At 46.4% G+C, this 17,274-nt stretch overlaps 2 protein-coding genes across 5 annotated transcripts in view; both read right to left on the bottom strand.

The window, feature by feature from the left end:
- The window catches only part of TAF2 (TATA-box binding protein associated factor 2), a 63,394-nt gene extending 57,757 nt beyond the window's left edge, over nt 1–5,637 (bottom strand). Inside the window, exons 1-5 of the mRNA XM_078862727.1 lie at nt 5,413–5,637; nt 4,723–4,777; nt 3,631–3,791; nt 2,503–2,621; nt 644–785 (exon numbers count right to left, since the gene is read on the bottom strand). Coding sequence (XP_078718853.1) covers nt 644–785; nt 2,503–2,621; nt 3,631–3,791; nt 4,723–4,777; nt 5,413–5,465 — 530 coding nt within the window. The 5' untranslated portion in view covers nt 5,466–5,637. The remainder of the gene's footprint in view (nt 1–643; nt 786–2,502; nt 2,622–3,630; nt 3,792–4,722; nt 4,778–5,412) is intronic.
- A 5,518-nt stretch (nt 5,638–11,155) lies between these two features.
- LOC144935875 (brefeldin A-inhibited guanine nucleotide-exchange protein 1-like) overlaps nt 11,156–17,274 on the bottom strand; it is a 57,752-nt gene continuing 51,633 nt past the window's right edge. For all 4 annotated transcript variants that reach the window (XM_078862726.1, XM_078862722.1, XM_078862725.1 and 1 more), the window contains exons 36-40: nt 16,437–16,576; nt 15,818–15,983; nt 13,705–13,843; nt 13,176–13,293; nt 11,156–12,571 (exon numbers count right to left, since the gene is read on the bottom strand). In XM_078862726.1, the coding sequence (XP_078718852.1) occupies nt 12,413–12,571; nt 13,176–13,293; nt 13,705–13,843; nt 15,818–15,983; nt 16,437–16,576 (722 nt within the window). In that variant the 3' untranslated portion in view covers nt 11,156–12,412. The remainder of the gene's footprint in view (nt 12,572–13,175; nt 13,294–13,704; nt 13,844–15,817; nt 15,984–16,436; nt 16,577–17,274) is intronic.

Below are 17,274 nucleotides of genomic sequence, written 5' to 3'. Positions count from 1 at the left end.
GTAACACTTGTGCGTCGCAGCAAAAAAAGCCTGGTCCGATTCCCGACTCCGATGCCGTTTTGTGTTGAGTTTGTATATTCTCCCCTGTTCTGCATGGGTTTCCTCCAGGTATTAAATTTTCCTAACATAGCTAAAAAAAATACAATACAACTGGCATTAGAGAGAAAATCACCATATATGTACTGCATTGGGATTACATAAAATAAAAACACCCTCTCACTGCGAAAACTTGGCAGGACCCTCCTGCCAAGTTCTAGCCCGTGCTAAACAAAGGACTCGCCAAGCGATCGTCATCTCTTGCAGCCTCATGACGCAACACCAACTCCTACGCACAAGGCAATTTCAACACTCCATCTCTGCAGTTGACATCATCCCAAGCATGTTCCCTCCTTTGGTTGCTACTCTATCGGCAGTCTTCACTGATGATCATCAAACCTTTTCGTGAAGCGTGTCCTGCTCAAGCCACACTTTTCTAAAAACAAAAAAAAAACTACGTCTCCAACTTGCGCGCGTTCTCTCCTCCACGTCCGTCCATCGTTCTGCCTCTCAATGCAACTCCATTGACCATAGGCGCTAACATTTTACAGCCGACCTCCAGGTTCACCATCGCCCATCTCACGATAGGTGCCTCAAAGCCACCGACCTCGATGCATTCTGGTGCCCATAGGAGAAGACGTGGGCGCCCCGTTCAGCCAAGGTGCCCTCCAGATCGGGCACCACGAACTGCAGTCCACCCTTGGGGTTGTCCATCCAGAACTCGACGTGCACCTTCAGCATGCGCATCTCTGGCACGCAAAAACACGTATATGCTGCGTTTACAAAACTGTAAAGCCAGTCCAGCGAGCAAGCCTCGATTCTGTTAAAGGAGTCGATTCTGCAAAGCAACGTCAGGAAACACGTAGAGGCATATGCAAACGGATGCACATGTCGGACACACGCGAGATTACAAAGACAAAGATCCCCCATATAGCCTTAACATACTGTAGGGGCAAGTGCTGTTAGCGAGCACCTATGAAGGTTGGAACGGTACACGAGGGGGTGGGTGGCCAGCACCACGCCCGACCGCCTTTGTCTCGCCAGTGGCAATGTTTACACACCGCACCAGGTACTCATTTGAGGCTGATTCGACCTACGGGAGGCCCAGGACCGGTTCAGATAATCGTTACTGGTGTTGGCCGTGAGCAAAAATCGAATCCGTGTCGCCGGGTTCATAGCACAGCGCGCTAACCGCTACATAACCACATACATACATGCTTTACAATAATATACCAGCCTTTTGTCCATCTATTGCTGGATGAAGGCTTCCTCAAGCCAAGCTGGTCATGAAGAATGTCTAATGTCTGACCATAACTGCACCACAATGGTCAGTGTGGGTTTGTGAAGAGATGGAGGGAGTGGGAATCAGAATCGGTTCAGATATCACTCACAAATAATTATTGTAGCCACAGCGGGGAATCCAACTCAGGTGACTGGGTTCACAGCAGAGCACGCGATCCACTGCATCATTGCTCCACCTTGCCTTCTAATACACACACTGCATGTGCTGCCACACGGCATGTTGTTGTTGCATCTTTAAATATAAATACTTAATAGAAATATGCTGTGGCCATCCTGCTGAAAAAAGTATCATGGTCTGGACACCGGAATTGGTAAACCGTTGAAAATTGCATCGTGATTGGTTCAGTGTTTTTGCAGTTACGTAATACACATGTGAAATGCACAGCTAGATTAACATATTCACCTGGCACAGAAACAGGCAGCCTATTACCTCCCTGAACAAAATCAAGTCTTCCAGGTTTTAACAATCACAGGAATCTACATTGAAAGCCACGTGGACAAAAGGCCTTTATCTCACTGTGAATGTCAATTTCCCAAGATCAATTTAACTGGGTGAAACGAATGAGTGCAGAGTAAAACAATAATTGGAAAAGAAATACCAAGTATTCGATGGGGGATATTTTTGTACATTAACACTCACATAATAGTAGCGTGTAGATTTCATTTTCGCACGACAAATGTAACAAATTGGTGGTATATTTTGGAAAAGTGTAATTCTCATGACAATTAACAATGAGCTTTGTCGTTGACAGTGGTTCCAAATAAAGTTTTTTTGCAGAATATCATGCATTTACATTTTAAAAATTCACATATTCCTGGTTTCATTAACCTGTTTTCATAAAAGGTGAGGGCAGTGAGGTGACTGGCTAGCTGCAAGGTCAGAGGGCTAAGCTGATACTGCACAGATCCTACAGCTGCCTGTGATCATGGAGCACATGAGAAAATGCTGCCCCTACCATGTCCAGCAAAGGTCACTGGAAGGGATTTCAAGAATAGCTCTCTGACATCTGATTCCGTGGGTCGCTCTCTAACACCATGGGTTGCACGATTCCGCATGATCGATCCGGATGGATGCATTCATCTCGTAACGTAATGCAGATAGCTCAATCGGGACAAAATTGGTTTGAAAAAAAACGTCAGCGAAGTTGGTCAAGGGATTGTCACCTTCCACGTGCTCGCGCAAGTCTGACGGCACTTTGATCAAAAGCTCGCCGTTGCCGTAGTCTGCCTCCACCGCTTGCACGGACGCCGCGTACGCATTGGAGAAGAAGTTCAAGTTACGCCTGCAGAAGACAAATCACAATTAGCACATACTGTTTGCATTATGTTTATGTCGCCATTAGCCGGCCGGTGGTGGCGCACGCCTGGAATCCAGCATTGTGCAGGCGAGAGCTAGTGGATCACAAAGATGTTGTGAAACTGCCTTCCCGTGAGCGTCGAGGTGCCACACCCCTGGCTCGCTAAAAGAGGGCAGTACAGCAAATAGACTAATCGCCATCCGTTTCCATCTGTACGGGGATAGAGTGTTGCCCTCTCGCACGTGTGGGTTTTCTCTGGGTCCTCCGATCTCCTCCCACAAGTATAAACACTTATCATTACTTGGCTGAAAACATCCCAAATATAAAAACCCAATGGAGCAGGACTCTCCTGAAGAAGAGTCATATGACTCAGTGTGGCTTTCCTGGAAAAAAAAGTAAAAGTCTGTCGTAGTTATTGGACTACAATGGCTTGAGCGGTGGCATGTTCGATAGTTGTTGCAGAGGTACACGGTTTGTGCCCAGCGGCCGCCCTGCTTAATACTTTTGTTATTTTCCGTCCCCCACACCTCCTATTAGCAGGGCTGGCTACGTACAGCGCGAAAGACGTTCAAAATACATACATACAACACTGCAGGTGTATCAACAATAAATACGCATTGTCTGCTCCAAAGTGGACATTAAAGATCTAGCGACATTGTTTAAAACAAGTGGGCAAAGTGTGCCAGGGTCATGCTATAGATTGTCAAAAACATTTGAAAACATACCAGAAAATTACTAAATTGACAAAAAACCCACATAGCAACATAGCCTCCTACTGGCAGACTAAATCGCCCGCCAGTGAAACATGGCGTATTCGTCACACAATTACCCAATGTGCCAAATCGTTAATTTTACACGGCGACGGAAACAGAGCCGTGCAAGAGGGCCGAGTTGGTACTAGCCAGGCGTGGTGCGAGATAACGGCCCCTCGCCCCACCAGTCTACAAGGGCTCCTAAGGGGGCAGCAGCAGCATCTGCCTGCGTGGGAACGCACTGTTTGTTCTCCTGGTGGCACACTTCCAGCGTGGGGTCGTTGTACATGAAGGCGGCCTCCTTGTCGTTGACTCGCACGCGGTAGATGCGGCACTGCTTGCAGTTGAGGCGGATCTTGTTGAGCGTCGCCGTGGTGGGAAACAGCGTGAGTTCCACATGGCCCTGCCGCACAGAAATCGCACAGCACGAGCCATTACTACGGATGCATAAATGCATGTATGTTGAACTTATTTCGCACCGCACGTAGAAGACCGTGCCCGTCAGAGCACATCGGCATCGTCGACTCTGGAATCTTCAAGTTTACACATTTTAAATTGGTTTCCTCAATGCGCACATTACTTACGAAAGTTTAACAGAGAAGTGGTATTTTCAAATGCCTGAGGGGGGGACCAGTAGCGCTGTCTTGATTTCCAGTCCAATTAGTTGCGCGTGATATCTAAACCGGTCCTGCGTGCCCATCTTCACACCAACCCGATTAGCAGTTGGCTACGTACGATGCGAAAGAAGCTCAACGTACAAATGAGCCTCATGACAGGCACTGCGTGCGAAGGCATTCGTCTAGCAGTGGTTCGACTACGGCCAGTAAAATTGTTATAATTTTAGCAAGGCTTATTTATACACACTCTGCATTTGCAGCAGCTGCATTAAAGCGTGACGCAAATATTGCTTAAATGTATGGTATTCTTGGTTCTTTCGGTAAAGTCACGTAGAAGGGAAATAATAAAATAATAAACATATCAAACAATAACATTTTATTTTATATTTCTACGTGACTTTACCGAAAGAACCAAGAATACCATACATTTAAACAATATTTACGCCACGCTTTAATGCTGCTGCTGCAAATGTGTATAAATAAGCCTTGCTAAAATAGTAATATTTACTGGCTTTAGTCGACAATAAAATTATATTTTATATTTTTATTATTATTTTATTTCCCTTATACGTGACTTTACCGAAAAAAACAAGAATATTAATCCCTGTAGTCACGAAAGCTTAAAATCAAAATTTAAATGTATGGTGTTTAATTCTAAAGCAGTCTTGTGTGTTGAAGTACCATTTGAAATACAAGGTTATAAGGAAAAAGGCTTACAATGATGGACTTCTTTTGGAAGTTGATGTTGTTGATGCTGAGTACCTGATGGTTCGTAATAACACAAAAAATTCACGTTATTTTTGAGTCATCGTCGTTCATTTCTAGAGTGGAACAGATTTCAACATCAACGTTGACATCACCAGACATTGCTCAAATACATTTGTACCAACTCACTCACGTAAGGAACTCTGCTGACGAACAAAATACGAACACACACGATTGCACACACATTTAGGTTGCAACATTGCCAAACCAATAATGCGCCGTCTCGCTATCGGCAACTTTCTGATATAATTAGTTTGGGTCAAATTGACATTTCGAACGCTGCTTTTGAACCAATGAGTACATTCAACCCATTGCTGTAGCTTTACGGTCCACGCTAACCGGGCCTCCGACCAACCCGCGTTGACCAAGGTGAAGTATTTAAGGTGAAGTATGGTCAAATACAACTGCCGCAGAGTGCGGTCGAGGCAGTCATCCAGCAGTGGATCTTTAACGATCGTGAACACCGCTGCGGTGAGGGAGCGGTGGCGCAGCGGTTAGCGCGCTACGACGCGAGTTCCAATCCTACGGCCCTACTCGCAGCGACAATCGTGGCGCAGTAGACAGTCGGGTAACGTATCGGGGTGTGAGAGGAAAAGACGCTTTCATCCAGCAGTGGATCGAACATTTCGATGAGGTACTTATAATTTGAACGGGCGCGGGCTTTCGAATCCCTTCTCGCTTTTTTTTCGGTTCATCCCGGCGCGCTGGGCTTGTCGCCTACTCCTCGCGGAGCACGGGGTGACGAGTTAAAGTGTGCTTTTGTTTAAACGTAAGTATCGATATGTAATCATCGTAGAAATATAAACACGCGCGAAAGCCGACGGGCCGATCGGTGCGGTGAGGGAGCGACCCCGGAGAGGGCCTCCGATTGACCCCCGCGGTGGCGCCAACTACGGCGGCCGCGGAGGGGCGAAAAACGCGATTTTTTATGTTGTTTTTGGCGATAATAATAATAGTTCTAGGCTTTCGCGACCAATATCATCAATGTTTTTTGGGGTTTTAGATCGCGTTAATGTGCATGTGTCGTTAAACCCGCCACAGCCAATTAGTGAGGGTTCTAGATTTGAAGTTTTCGTGACTATTTGTTTTTTTCGGTAAAGTCACGTAGGTAAAAATAAATAATAATAAAAATAATATAAATAAAATATTTACTCACTGATAGAAATACTAATAGGAAAAAAAATCACAGATTTAATATTTTATTTCGATTTTATTTTTTATGACTGCAGGAATTCATATTCTTTGGGTCTTTCGGTATTATTTTTTCTTTCCACGTGACTACCGAAATATCCAAAGAATACGTCTATTGTGAAATGTGTCTATTCGCCCACCCTATTAAGGCATCCTGATACATGTGTAGTGGGTATAAATGGAGAGCGAGGCTTCTCTGGCGGCAACACGTTTATTATAACAACACTCGCAAACACAAAGGGGTAGCTGCCCCTTCCACCAGGTAACCTGGGGAGGTTGTCCCTCTGGGTTAACGAGGCCCTAACACAACTTTGGGAGGCCTTCAAGCCCGGACCCCGACTCAAGCCCTGATCTTGACTTCTTCTTCAGGAGGACGGCTTCATATCTTCAGATGAACAACAACATTCAGGGGTCCGGCTTCTATTCCCAGTCCCAGGGCTTGCTCCGCCCCTAGGCACGCCTCCCTTCTCGGCCCTTCCAAAGGTCCCTGGAACCGGTCACGGGGTCACCCACCCCCGGTACCTCCGGCCACCAGGCCCTCCGGGTTCATCCAGAGTTCCATGGCCCCCTGTCACCCTTGCGCCGCTCCAGGTGTGAGCAGCGTGTCTCCTGCTGCACACACAGGCCAGCCTAAGGTGGCATGCAGTGGCATCCCCCGATGCCACTCCACACGTGTAGTGACGTAAATGGTGTCATTAGGGTGTTCGCGCCAGCTACTGTTACAGGAGTGCAACTGTGCGTCTGGAGCCTCTCTATAGCACCAGAAACACATTCCTGCGGAGGGAGCTGGTAGGAACGTTGGGTTGCTCGGTCAATGGCCAGGGTCAACGGCGGCGTGGTGTATTCCGCAAATAAGCCGGCGTGAGTAGGTTAAACGTTGAGTTTTATAAGGGCACCACGGGGTGGCCAGTCCCTCCCCACCCAGCCCCTCTCCACCCAGCCGCACCCTCCCCACCCAGCCCCTCCCTGCACGACGGACTGATACAATAATCCCCTGTGGGCTGGTGGAACCAGTGGGTTCCTACCAGTTTAAGTACGGCATGTCAGCCAGCCCTCGGGGGCATAGTCCTGGCGATGGCCTGAGAGAGAGAGGGCAAGTGAGGACGTGGTAGCCTGAGTGGGACACGTGGTGCTCGGTCGAGATCCTTCGGGAAAGGTCTCGAAGGGGGCGTGGCCGAAGGTGGAGCGAGGCCACGCCCAGGAGCATCAAGGGGCAGTCCCGGGAGTGTTCTTGTCTCGTCTGTGGAATCAAGCCTGGGCCCCGCGTCTCGTCCTCTCCGGGTCTTCGTCTCGAGTTAACTCGCTACTCACAGCACGACAATTGATTTTGCTGCACTGACATCTTCTGCACACCATGTAGTTCCATTAATAAATAATGTAATAATACCACTGCCATAACAATGCAGATTTCCTAACATCCCCCTGGACACGGATATCAGTGGAACAAGTACTCGAGAACATTGTCTGGATCTTGTAATCACACTCGCAGAAGAGGACAGGCCAGCCAGAGAACGACACAGTTGGACGTTGGCCATGAGCGAGTTGCCAGTACACGCTGACCTGTCAGTGTCGCTGACGTAAGTTAGAGAGCCGCAATCTTACCCAATACTGTCAGTTATTCAATTTCCCAGGGAAAAAAAAGCTAATTTTCCAAAAAGATCATGCCTTGGGATGCTTGGCCAAACCCTAACGCTTTCAATGCGCCGTGCAAGTGTGAGACTCAATGCACGCATTATTTATACGAAAACTATTTGAAATATATAATTTTATTGTTTTATTTTATTGTTTCCCTTCTACGTGACTTTACCGAAAGAACCAAGAAGATATTTGAAATAGTTTACCAATAAATGCAATCAAAGTTTCCTACACTCAGCTTAACATAATTGAACAACAGTCCATTAAAAAACATCGATTTAATCATGATCAGCCACTGGTGAGGCCGGTGCTGTTCTATGGCGCCGAGTGCTGGGGCACAAGAAAGAGGGAGATGAGGATGTTTCAGTGGATGTTGGGTTTGACAAGGAAGGACAGGATCAGAAATCAAGGAGTGAGAGGAAGACTCAATGTGGTAGACATGACAGAGAAGATGAGAGAAAAGGCTGGTGTGGTTCGGTCATGTGGAGAGACAACAGGGAAATTACGTGAATCAGAAGGTGGCAGGTGATGGAAGGAAAGAGATCAAGAGGAAGGCAGAAGAGGTGGGGGGCGATGTGGTGCGATCGGACATGGTGGCCCGAGGAGGGGAAAGAGAGATGACGCTGGATAGGGCAGCATGGATAAGGTTGGCAAGGAAAGCAGATCCCACATGAGTGGGACAAACGCGTGGAAGAAGAAGCCACTGTTCATCCACTGCGGGAGGAAGGCCTCCTGACACCCTCAAAACAACCTCGTGGTAATGCAATTCCAAAACTCCACAAATTAGTTTTACCTTGAATTTAGATCGAAACACATGAACATGATTTACACGTCATCATCATCAGCCACGGTTAGCGGTCGGCGACTTTGGAGCCGAATGCGGCTCTTTTTTAAGACTGCTTAGTGACATTATTTATTAAGGACCACCGTCTTGCATTTATATTAAGGGGTATTTTTGATTACCAAATTTGAAAAAAAAAAAGACGTGTTACTTTGTTTGTCAACCCATGCTCACGGTCAAACCCTTGCTGGACAACGGCCTGCCCAAGCCACCACCATCTCTCATGATCCTCCGATGTAATGACCTACCTAGTACCTGCGTAAGAGATGCTGTCATCACTCCACCTTCTCTGTGAATCTCATCTCAAATGCATTCCATTTCTTTTGGCTGACAATCCGTCATTATTCTTGAATATATGCCATCCCTTCTCGAGACATGTCTTGCCCATTCCCACCGACGTTTAATTATAACATGTAAAATTATTAACTCTTTCATTTTAAATTTCACTCCTGCATTTGTCCAGCTTATCTAGAATTGGTGACGCTGTCCTGTAGGTGGGTTTGCAATTTGCAAGACACTTTTTTTTTAATTTGGACTATTTCTGTCGAATTGGCTTGCCATTTGAAATATCCCCAAGTCTGCCAATGTTCCTAAGCAGGTGAAATCCTCACGAAGGCATAATGGGGACCTTTCACATTTGGGTAAAGGGCCTTTTTTGTTCATTTGAATAAGTAACACATTGGAAGAGGAAAAAAATACATTGAGTTAAAATTAAGTGACATTAACCTTGGGTGATACCATCATATTCCTCTTTTGAATTAAGTCATGTGAAAGGGCAAATTACATTTAAACGTAACATTTTTTTTCGCGGTGCTCTGGGAGCGATCTTGCCACTGTGGCTGTGCACACAGGAAGGTGCCCGGGTGTGCAGGGACTCAACGCTGTAATATTTTAGGTTATTTAGTTAAAAGCACAATCTGTTTTTTTCTTTTATACATCTCGAATAGTATGATGAATAAAAAATACTGTAGACGAATTAAGGAGTCTACCGAGTGGCTTGAAGGTCAGAGCGCTGAGCTGGCAGACATGTGATCCCGAGTTCAAATAAAGGCAGCTACCTGCGATTAAGCCGGTGTGGATGGTCTCAGCCTGGCCATCAGTGTACAAAATTGGTTTATACTCAATTTCGTTTTTTTTTTAATGCATCATGCGACAAACATTACTCTATGCACAAGAGCAATGTTGTAACGCGCTGCACACGAGTGTAGACAGGCCGACTGCATGTCAGGATCACGTGTTAATTGTCAACTACAAAAATGTATTTCAGCGAGATCACACCAGATCCCACTTTGCCGAGAAATTCAATCGATGAGACCTCATTGTCTTCAGAAGCCAGCTATGGATATTGTCCCCAGCAACATATGAATGGCCTATGGTCAAACCACCCAGAATGTACCAAATAATTATCATATCTCAGCAGCTAAGCAGGGTTGAACCTCGATAATGAATGCTTGGATGGGTGAGAACCATGCATAAAACAAGGCCGTTACCAGCAAAAGGCAGTGCGGCAAAATCCACTGTTGTACTGTACTGCTCCATCTCGGTGTCTCATCTTCAGTGTTGTGCAGCGAGATCGAATCGCCCCCACAACATGTTAGCAAGATTCCCAAAGAGACAACGCGTTGAGTTTGAAAACATTTATTCGTACTATTATTACTCAGCTTAGGTCCCACCAGATGATCTCCATTAAACTGTACATAAACCGCGGTGCATCCGTTATTTTTCTTTACATAGAAAAACTATATATGGCTGTTCCATATACATTGTTTAATTAACATCCACCAGCGATTTCGACTGCTACACCCTCACCACAGCTGTGAATGATTGGAAGATTTTTTTTCTCTAAGTATTGGGCTGATAAAGTCATTGCGCACAATCTTCGTTGCAATCCCCGCTAATGTTTAAAGTCAAATTTCTTACATCTCACTTTTTTAAATTTCATATTTGAATTCCATATATATTATTATATATACCACAACCTAAAGTACACGCATCGACCCGCATATAATTAACGCATATGAATCAACAGCAAAACAAATTTATACACTGTGTCCTAACTCCCTCTCTCCCCGAGAGCACAGCACAAGCAGAGAAGTCATCCAAGAGCGAGAAGAAACCGGAGCTCATTTCCAGCATAAGAGTGCTTTTTTCACGGGACGGATGCGGCAGAGTCTGAACAAACCCCCCAAACCAGCAATGCTTCCACGTTCGAGCCTGTGCCTCTATCTATGCTCCCACCGTAAGCTACGCCGAATGCACAATGCGGCCACATTGAAGCACGGGCATGCGAAATGTCACGTCCGGATTAAGCAGCCTCCACAAGGCGAACGCCGGAGAATGGGGATTACTAGCCAAACGCAATGCCCTTGTTGCAAGCCGGCACGGCAAAGACACGCTTCATCTCGGATGGCTCCAACACCGCACGCTCGCTGTTATAGTGTTGCTGTATAATTTTCTTCTCCGAGGGAAATCCGTCTCCCGAGTTGCACACCACGCTGTGACGCGGGCTGCACGTTCAATGCCAGCCAGCCAACTAACTCTACACTGCCAAGCGAATGACCCCACGGTCGCCCAGCTACTTCTCAGTGTAAACTGTAAATGTATCTAACACCCCCTGCCGTCGAAGCACCGTGATATGACCGATGACCATGCAAGCGGCTGCACGTAGCCGATCCAGAATTTTGGACTCTGCTGTGCCCAAAAAAAAGTATGTTGGAGTTTTTGTTTATTTATTTGCGTTGTTAAACAACTTAGTTTCAAGGCCAACATACAATGGAAAAAAAGCTATTGTACCAATGTGAGATAATGCAACGATGAACACTCAAAAATAAATCTTTGACAAGGACATTTTTTGCGATGCATTCCCGGTGCAGGTGGACTTAGCAGACACCGCTGCTAAACTGAAGACCTCTGAATACAGAGTATGATGTTGTTTATATAACTGTGGTTCCAATATACACACACACACATTCCCTTCAGTAAATACAATCCCCCATACCAAAATCAGACTCCCAATTAAATGTACATTAAATTATAGGAGCACTCTCGGCCCTTGGAAATTAACACACACACACACAAAGTAACACGAAAGTGATTCAGTGAGAGACCGCATGTGCGTGCGCGTCATAAAATGTACCAGCGCCCTTGCACGCACACAGCAATGTATAAAAAAAACGTCCATAAAGCTTCACAAAGAAAAACACATCAATGAAGATCTCCACACCCATAAAGTGTTCACAGTTTAGTGCTTGCTCAAGCTTATATCTTACACCTTTACCACATCAGCAGGCCTCTTGTGCATGGATCCAAGCAAACAAAAACTATTTTGAACTTTTTTTTGCCTAAGTCATGAAGGAGTACACGGTGTTTTCATGTCGCTTTTTAGTTTTTTACAAATATGCAGCTTGACCCAATATAACAAATAATTGGGCTTTTTTCCAGTTAAAAGCATCAATATAAATACATGCAATGCTGTACAATTATTAATATACTTTAATACCCTTTCCGAATGTTCATATGACCTGCCGTCGGTATCTTAAATAGGAATGCAGATGGTCTGTCGATAACAGGGCAAGGTTGGGTAAGCGTTTAGCCAGCACAAGAGGCGGTGTGGCGGGGGAGGGGGTAAGGCGACAGACGTGGGCATGATCACACTTCACCACTGTGACTATCAAGAGAAAATCTCTTCCGTCGAAATCATCGCAAGCTCTTCAACGCCTCCCACCCAGAGAAGCGCACACCAATTGGAGTAAATGTTTACGGCCTAGTCACTCGCAGAGGACAAAACCCTCCGGTCATGTGACGTACATTTTTCACCTTCTCGAGTTGAAAACCTTTCCGTAACTGAATTAAATGACAAGGACGACAACGTTATAATAATAGTACAGTAATGATGATAATAATAACAACTGTGAGCTTACAATCCAATGTACCACCCTTTTCCTTCTTTGCTAAGCGGAACAACGCAGACAATCTCTACTTGTAGCCGGGCGTCTCCGGCTGCTGCATGGAAATGCCAAAGACGGCGCCGATGCGGAGGAAAAACTTTCGCAGCACGGTCCTGAGCTCGGGCACGAGGTCGAACATCATGATCTCGCACAGCAGCGGGTAGTAGCTCGAGGCGTGGGCTCGGAACTGGGCAACAACAACAACAAAAACGAGAGGCACCGTCGGAAGAGTTAACAAACATATAGCCCCGACACGCCAGGAGAAAAACCCGTGCATACGACGCACGCGCAAGTCAGGTGTGAAATCAAGTTGCTGTGTTGCCCTCAATTAGCACGTTGTTGCATTATGCGATAAAGTATTTCAGGAGCATATGGACCGAGATGAGGCTTACTACGAGTGTGATACGGGACTGCCAACTCTGCCACGTTGGGCACGTGGCTTCCTGGCTGCCCGCTTCGGTTGACCCTGCCCACGTGGTTCTCCGAGCTCGAGAACCTCGGGGGTGAAGGAGGAGGCTAAGGGGGTGGCCAGAGGCCCCGTGGTGCATAGCCATCGGCCACCCCTATTCAGACTCGGAGATAGGAAGGGGGTTTGCGTGGTGGCTTTGCCCAGAGGAACCACTAGAAAGAGGCTCTCGCTTGGAGGCTTTGCCAGGATGGACCCTCCGATTCGGTGCTGGAGAGTGACTGCTGCTGCCCAGCGCATGCTCCCGCACTTCACTTGACGTGGTGATATATCGTAAAATTTTATTAGTAGGGGGAGTGAGACCATGTACGATGTGGACACCCACTCGCTCGTCGCTGATCTTGAGGATCTTGGTGAGGAAGAGCAGCAGGAGGTTGGTCCACGCCTCCCGGTGAGACTCAGAAGTCAGTGACAAGAAGTAGCTGAACGCCTCGCTGCACGCCCTGCAAACAAAATACACCGATGGGACGGTTAAAATTACCGGCTTCCTTGGCGAACGACTGACGGAATTAAGCGCAAGGGAATGTTGCAGTAGCTTATGACCAAAATCACTCAAAATGCAGCTGATCTTATCAGATGTCAGAAGGCAAGCAGGGTATTATACTCGGATGGATGCATCATAGCTTTTTCAGGCTGTTATGGTGCTCCGTTGTGGGCAGGAGAGGGCAAAACGAATTCTTGTACCGTACTTCCATACTCCCATCTCAGATGGTGTCCATTTTCACCAACGCGACCTGACCAGCGTGATGACATACGGTTCTAATAATCCCCACGACCCACATGGCGTAGGGGAGGGCCCACATCCTGCTCAGTGAGCGCTGCACCGATTGAATTCGCTTGGAACGGCGCCGTACCCAATGAGGCGGTTCTGGACCTCTCCCCAGGCGTCCTGCCTGCTCTCGTCCATGTACATGCGGAAGAGGATGCGCAGCGAACACGCCAGGCTGCTCGTCTCCTGCTTCAGCAGGTTCGGCTTTGACTTGCCCTTGAACCCTGCATGAGCACACACAAATTGGACGCGCACACACACACGGACACACACACGGGTGGCACACATACAGGCAAACATACACGTATAAACACACACACATACAAATATACGCACACACACATGGGTACGGAGACACAAAGACAAAGATCCTTATATAGGCCATTGGAACCTCATTTGCCAGAAGAAAAAATATGATAATTGTTTTTTTACCCTTTTATCTGGCAACAAAACTGACACCTTTTTTACAAGGAGTCATGTTTGCATAGACCAAAATACCTGCAGTCATAATGAAAACAAAAAACATAGCTCTGATAATGTATGCACTGTCCTTGAGGTTGATTAGTGCATACATTATCAGAGCAATGTTTTTTGTTTGCATTATGACTGCAGGTATTGTGGTCAATGCAAACATGACTCCTCGTTAAAAAAAGGTGTCAGTTTTGTTGCCAGATAAAAGGGTAAAAAAACAATTATCATCCTTATATAGGCTTAACAGACTTGGGGGCAAGTGCTATTCGCGAGCACCTATGAAGGCCGGCACAGCACGCGAGTGGGTGGGTGGCCAACACCATGCCCGGCCGCCTTTGTCTCCCCATTGGCGATGTTTACACATCACAGCAGGTACTCATTTGAGGCCGAGTCGACCTAGGAGGGACCCAGGACCGGTTCAAATAATCGTCACTGGAATTTGCCGTGAGCGGGAATCAAACCCGGGTCACCAGGTTCATAGCGCATAGGCACACACGAGCGCAGACACACACACACACGGAAACACATACAAGCACGCACATGCACATGCGATGGCGTGACGCAAGCACAACAATAAAGCACGCACCGGGGTTTCCATTAAGAAATAGGAGACATCATTATAGCTGATTTAATCAAAATTTCCATTTTTTTATTGGCATCGAGTGATTTCCCCTTTCCCTAAACCAATTTGTTTCCATTTAACAGCCTCCACTGGCATTGTGTTTGGCGATGTATGCATTTGTGACATCATTTACCTAATTATAGCTGTACATTAGTAAATCCAATTCATATATGTAGTGTTCCTCTCATTGAACCCTTTTTACCGTGACCTGAACACATTCATTAACATATACTTAATGATGTGTAAGATTCCATCCTATTTATGACAAGAATAAGCTGTTCTTTTAAGCCGTATATATATTTAACCCTCCTATCAATTTTCCAAACGATTTTTCAACAAATCACTTAATCGGACCAAACAAAGTGAACCAAAAATCTGACCGGTCCTAGTTTTCATTTCATACAATAAAGCAGTGGTTCTTAACCTGGGGTGCACACACTCCCTAGGGGTGCAAGAAGCCCTTTCAGGGGGTGCCAGACTGCAGTAGAGGTTCAGAACCACTGCAGTAAAGTATTATTTTTAAAACGACTGAGAAATTCTTCTCAATTGCACTTCCACAAGCAGACAACACAGTACACGAACCAAGGCCCAATTTTGGCGGTACCACCTGGAGCGGCATAATATTGGTGGTTCTAATTTCTTCATGCGACCAAAAACAGTGAACCGTGATAGCCATTTGAAATGAGTGGGTTGACAAATAATTAACCTTTACTGGACATTTTAAATACATAGATACAACTAAGGTTTTGTTATCGCTATTTAATTAGTATTATTATTGAACAAGAGCCCGGTACAGAGAGCGAGCGGTAAGGGGGGGGGGGCACAGATATTCCGCTGACAAAAGCCCCGAGGTCAGGTGCTCACGGGGGGGAAGGAGAATGGGAAAAAAGTGGGCTCTCAGCCCTACTCACGTCAGGACAACAATCGGAAGCATGGCATTTTTAGGGAAGGTTTTCTAACTCATGTGGTACCAATCTCTGCTCTGGCTCACGGACTAACAGTTGGCCACGAGCGGCTTTGCCAACGCAGGCCAATGTCGGCATTGCAGAGGCATTAATCTAAGAGGGAAAGAAAAAAAAACATTGGTTGTGTGCGAGGCCCCTACCAGCCTTCCAGAGTGCGGTACGCTGCTCGTGGCTGGCGTTGAAGGCCTTGGCAAATCGGTGGGACTCGAGGAGGCAGTCGAGCAGCTTGAACAGCTGGTTGGAGCTCAGGTAGCGGTACATGCCCTGGTCCTCCGTGTCGATGTGCACGTCCGCGTCAGAGTCGCGCTGCGATCGCACAATCGGCAAAGCGACATCAGTCACGGGCAAAGTTCGGGTTTCCCGTTGCCTTCGTTTAAACTCGGGTGAGAAGTCAAAGAGAGACAAGGAAGGAGTCTCAATTGTTGCAAGAGTGACCCGAGTCACCAAAAAACAGAATTAAGTAGTCGTGAAGTCGTGCAATTTGAACAAAAAAATGTCACGTTAGGAATGGAAAATATTGCTAAATATAAAGCTCCCCATGTTCACAGAACAAGCTTCAATTCTCATATTCAGGGAACACGCGTTAAAATGCGCACGTATGAATCGCTGACTTGCAATTAATGCAAAATACATACGCTAATTAACCGCGGACGAACCCTTCAGCCTAACAGAATCAAACGAGCAGTAACCCCCAAGGCAGACGGCACAAAACTAAAACAAGAACCGATTCTTAAACCGCATCGTGACCCCGAATCACACCTGGGCTGCGGCAAGATTCTCGGCGTCCTCCTTCTTGCTGGTGGCGGGGAAGAACACGATGTTGTCGATCGTCTGGATGAGCTCCAGCTGGACCACGCACTTGATGAGCAGCGCCGCGAACAGCTTTTGCTCGGACATCCCTGCGTGCGGCACAGACGTGGCAGGCGTCAAGGGGGGGGGAGAAGGGCGGCACCAACTCTCGCCAGCACAATGTCTGTGTCTGTATGTTGAACTTCTCCCACTGTCATGCGGTCTCGACTTTGGCTGCCACTCCGTGGATAGTTCTGACCAACTGCCCCCCCCCCCCCGAGAGCCCTTCTTGCAGCGTGTCTTGCTCAGGCCCACATAAGTTTTTTCAATGATTGATGCGATGGACTCCAATTGTGCGCGTGAAAAAGTAGGCCAATCACCCTGTACTCCACGTTGTATGTATGTAGAACACGTAGGCCTTCGCGACCAATATCCATAATGCAGGTTTTTTTGGGTTAGAGCGTGTAAATATATAAATGTGTCGTTAAACCCGCCACCACCCGACACAGCCAATTAGTAAGGTTTGTCACGTAAACAGAACATGCCAATTCATTACTAGTACAGCACACCAGTGTGTTGGAGAGCAAAGCTACAACATTTACAATCAGAGTACAATGGTAAAAAAATAAAAACCTGTATTATGGATCAATCTTGACTTAAAACTTTCGTGACTGCAGGAATTCATATTCTTTGGTTCTTTCAATAATAATAAAAAATTAAGTTAATAAAAATAATGAAAAACAAAAACCACGACATTTCGAACGTAACAAAAGCGGTCCTGATGACGACCATTAAACTTCAAACTAAA

The sequence above is a fragment of the Lampetra fluviatilis genome, chromosome 14, assembly GCF_964198595.1.
Source record: "Lampetra fluviatilis chromosome 14, kcLamFluv1.1, whole genome shotgun sequence".
Taxonomy (NCBI): domain Eukaryota; kingdom Metazoa; phylum Chordata; class Hyperoartia; order Petromyzontiformes; family Petromyzontidae; genus Lampetra; species Lampetra fluviatilis.
The sequence above is the reverse complement of the archived record's forward strand: the minus strand, read 5'-3'. Positions and strand labels throughout refer to the sequence as shown.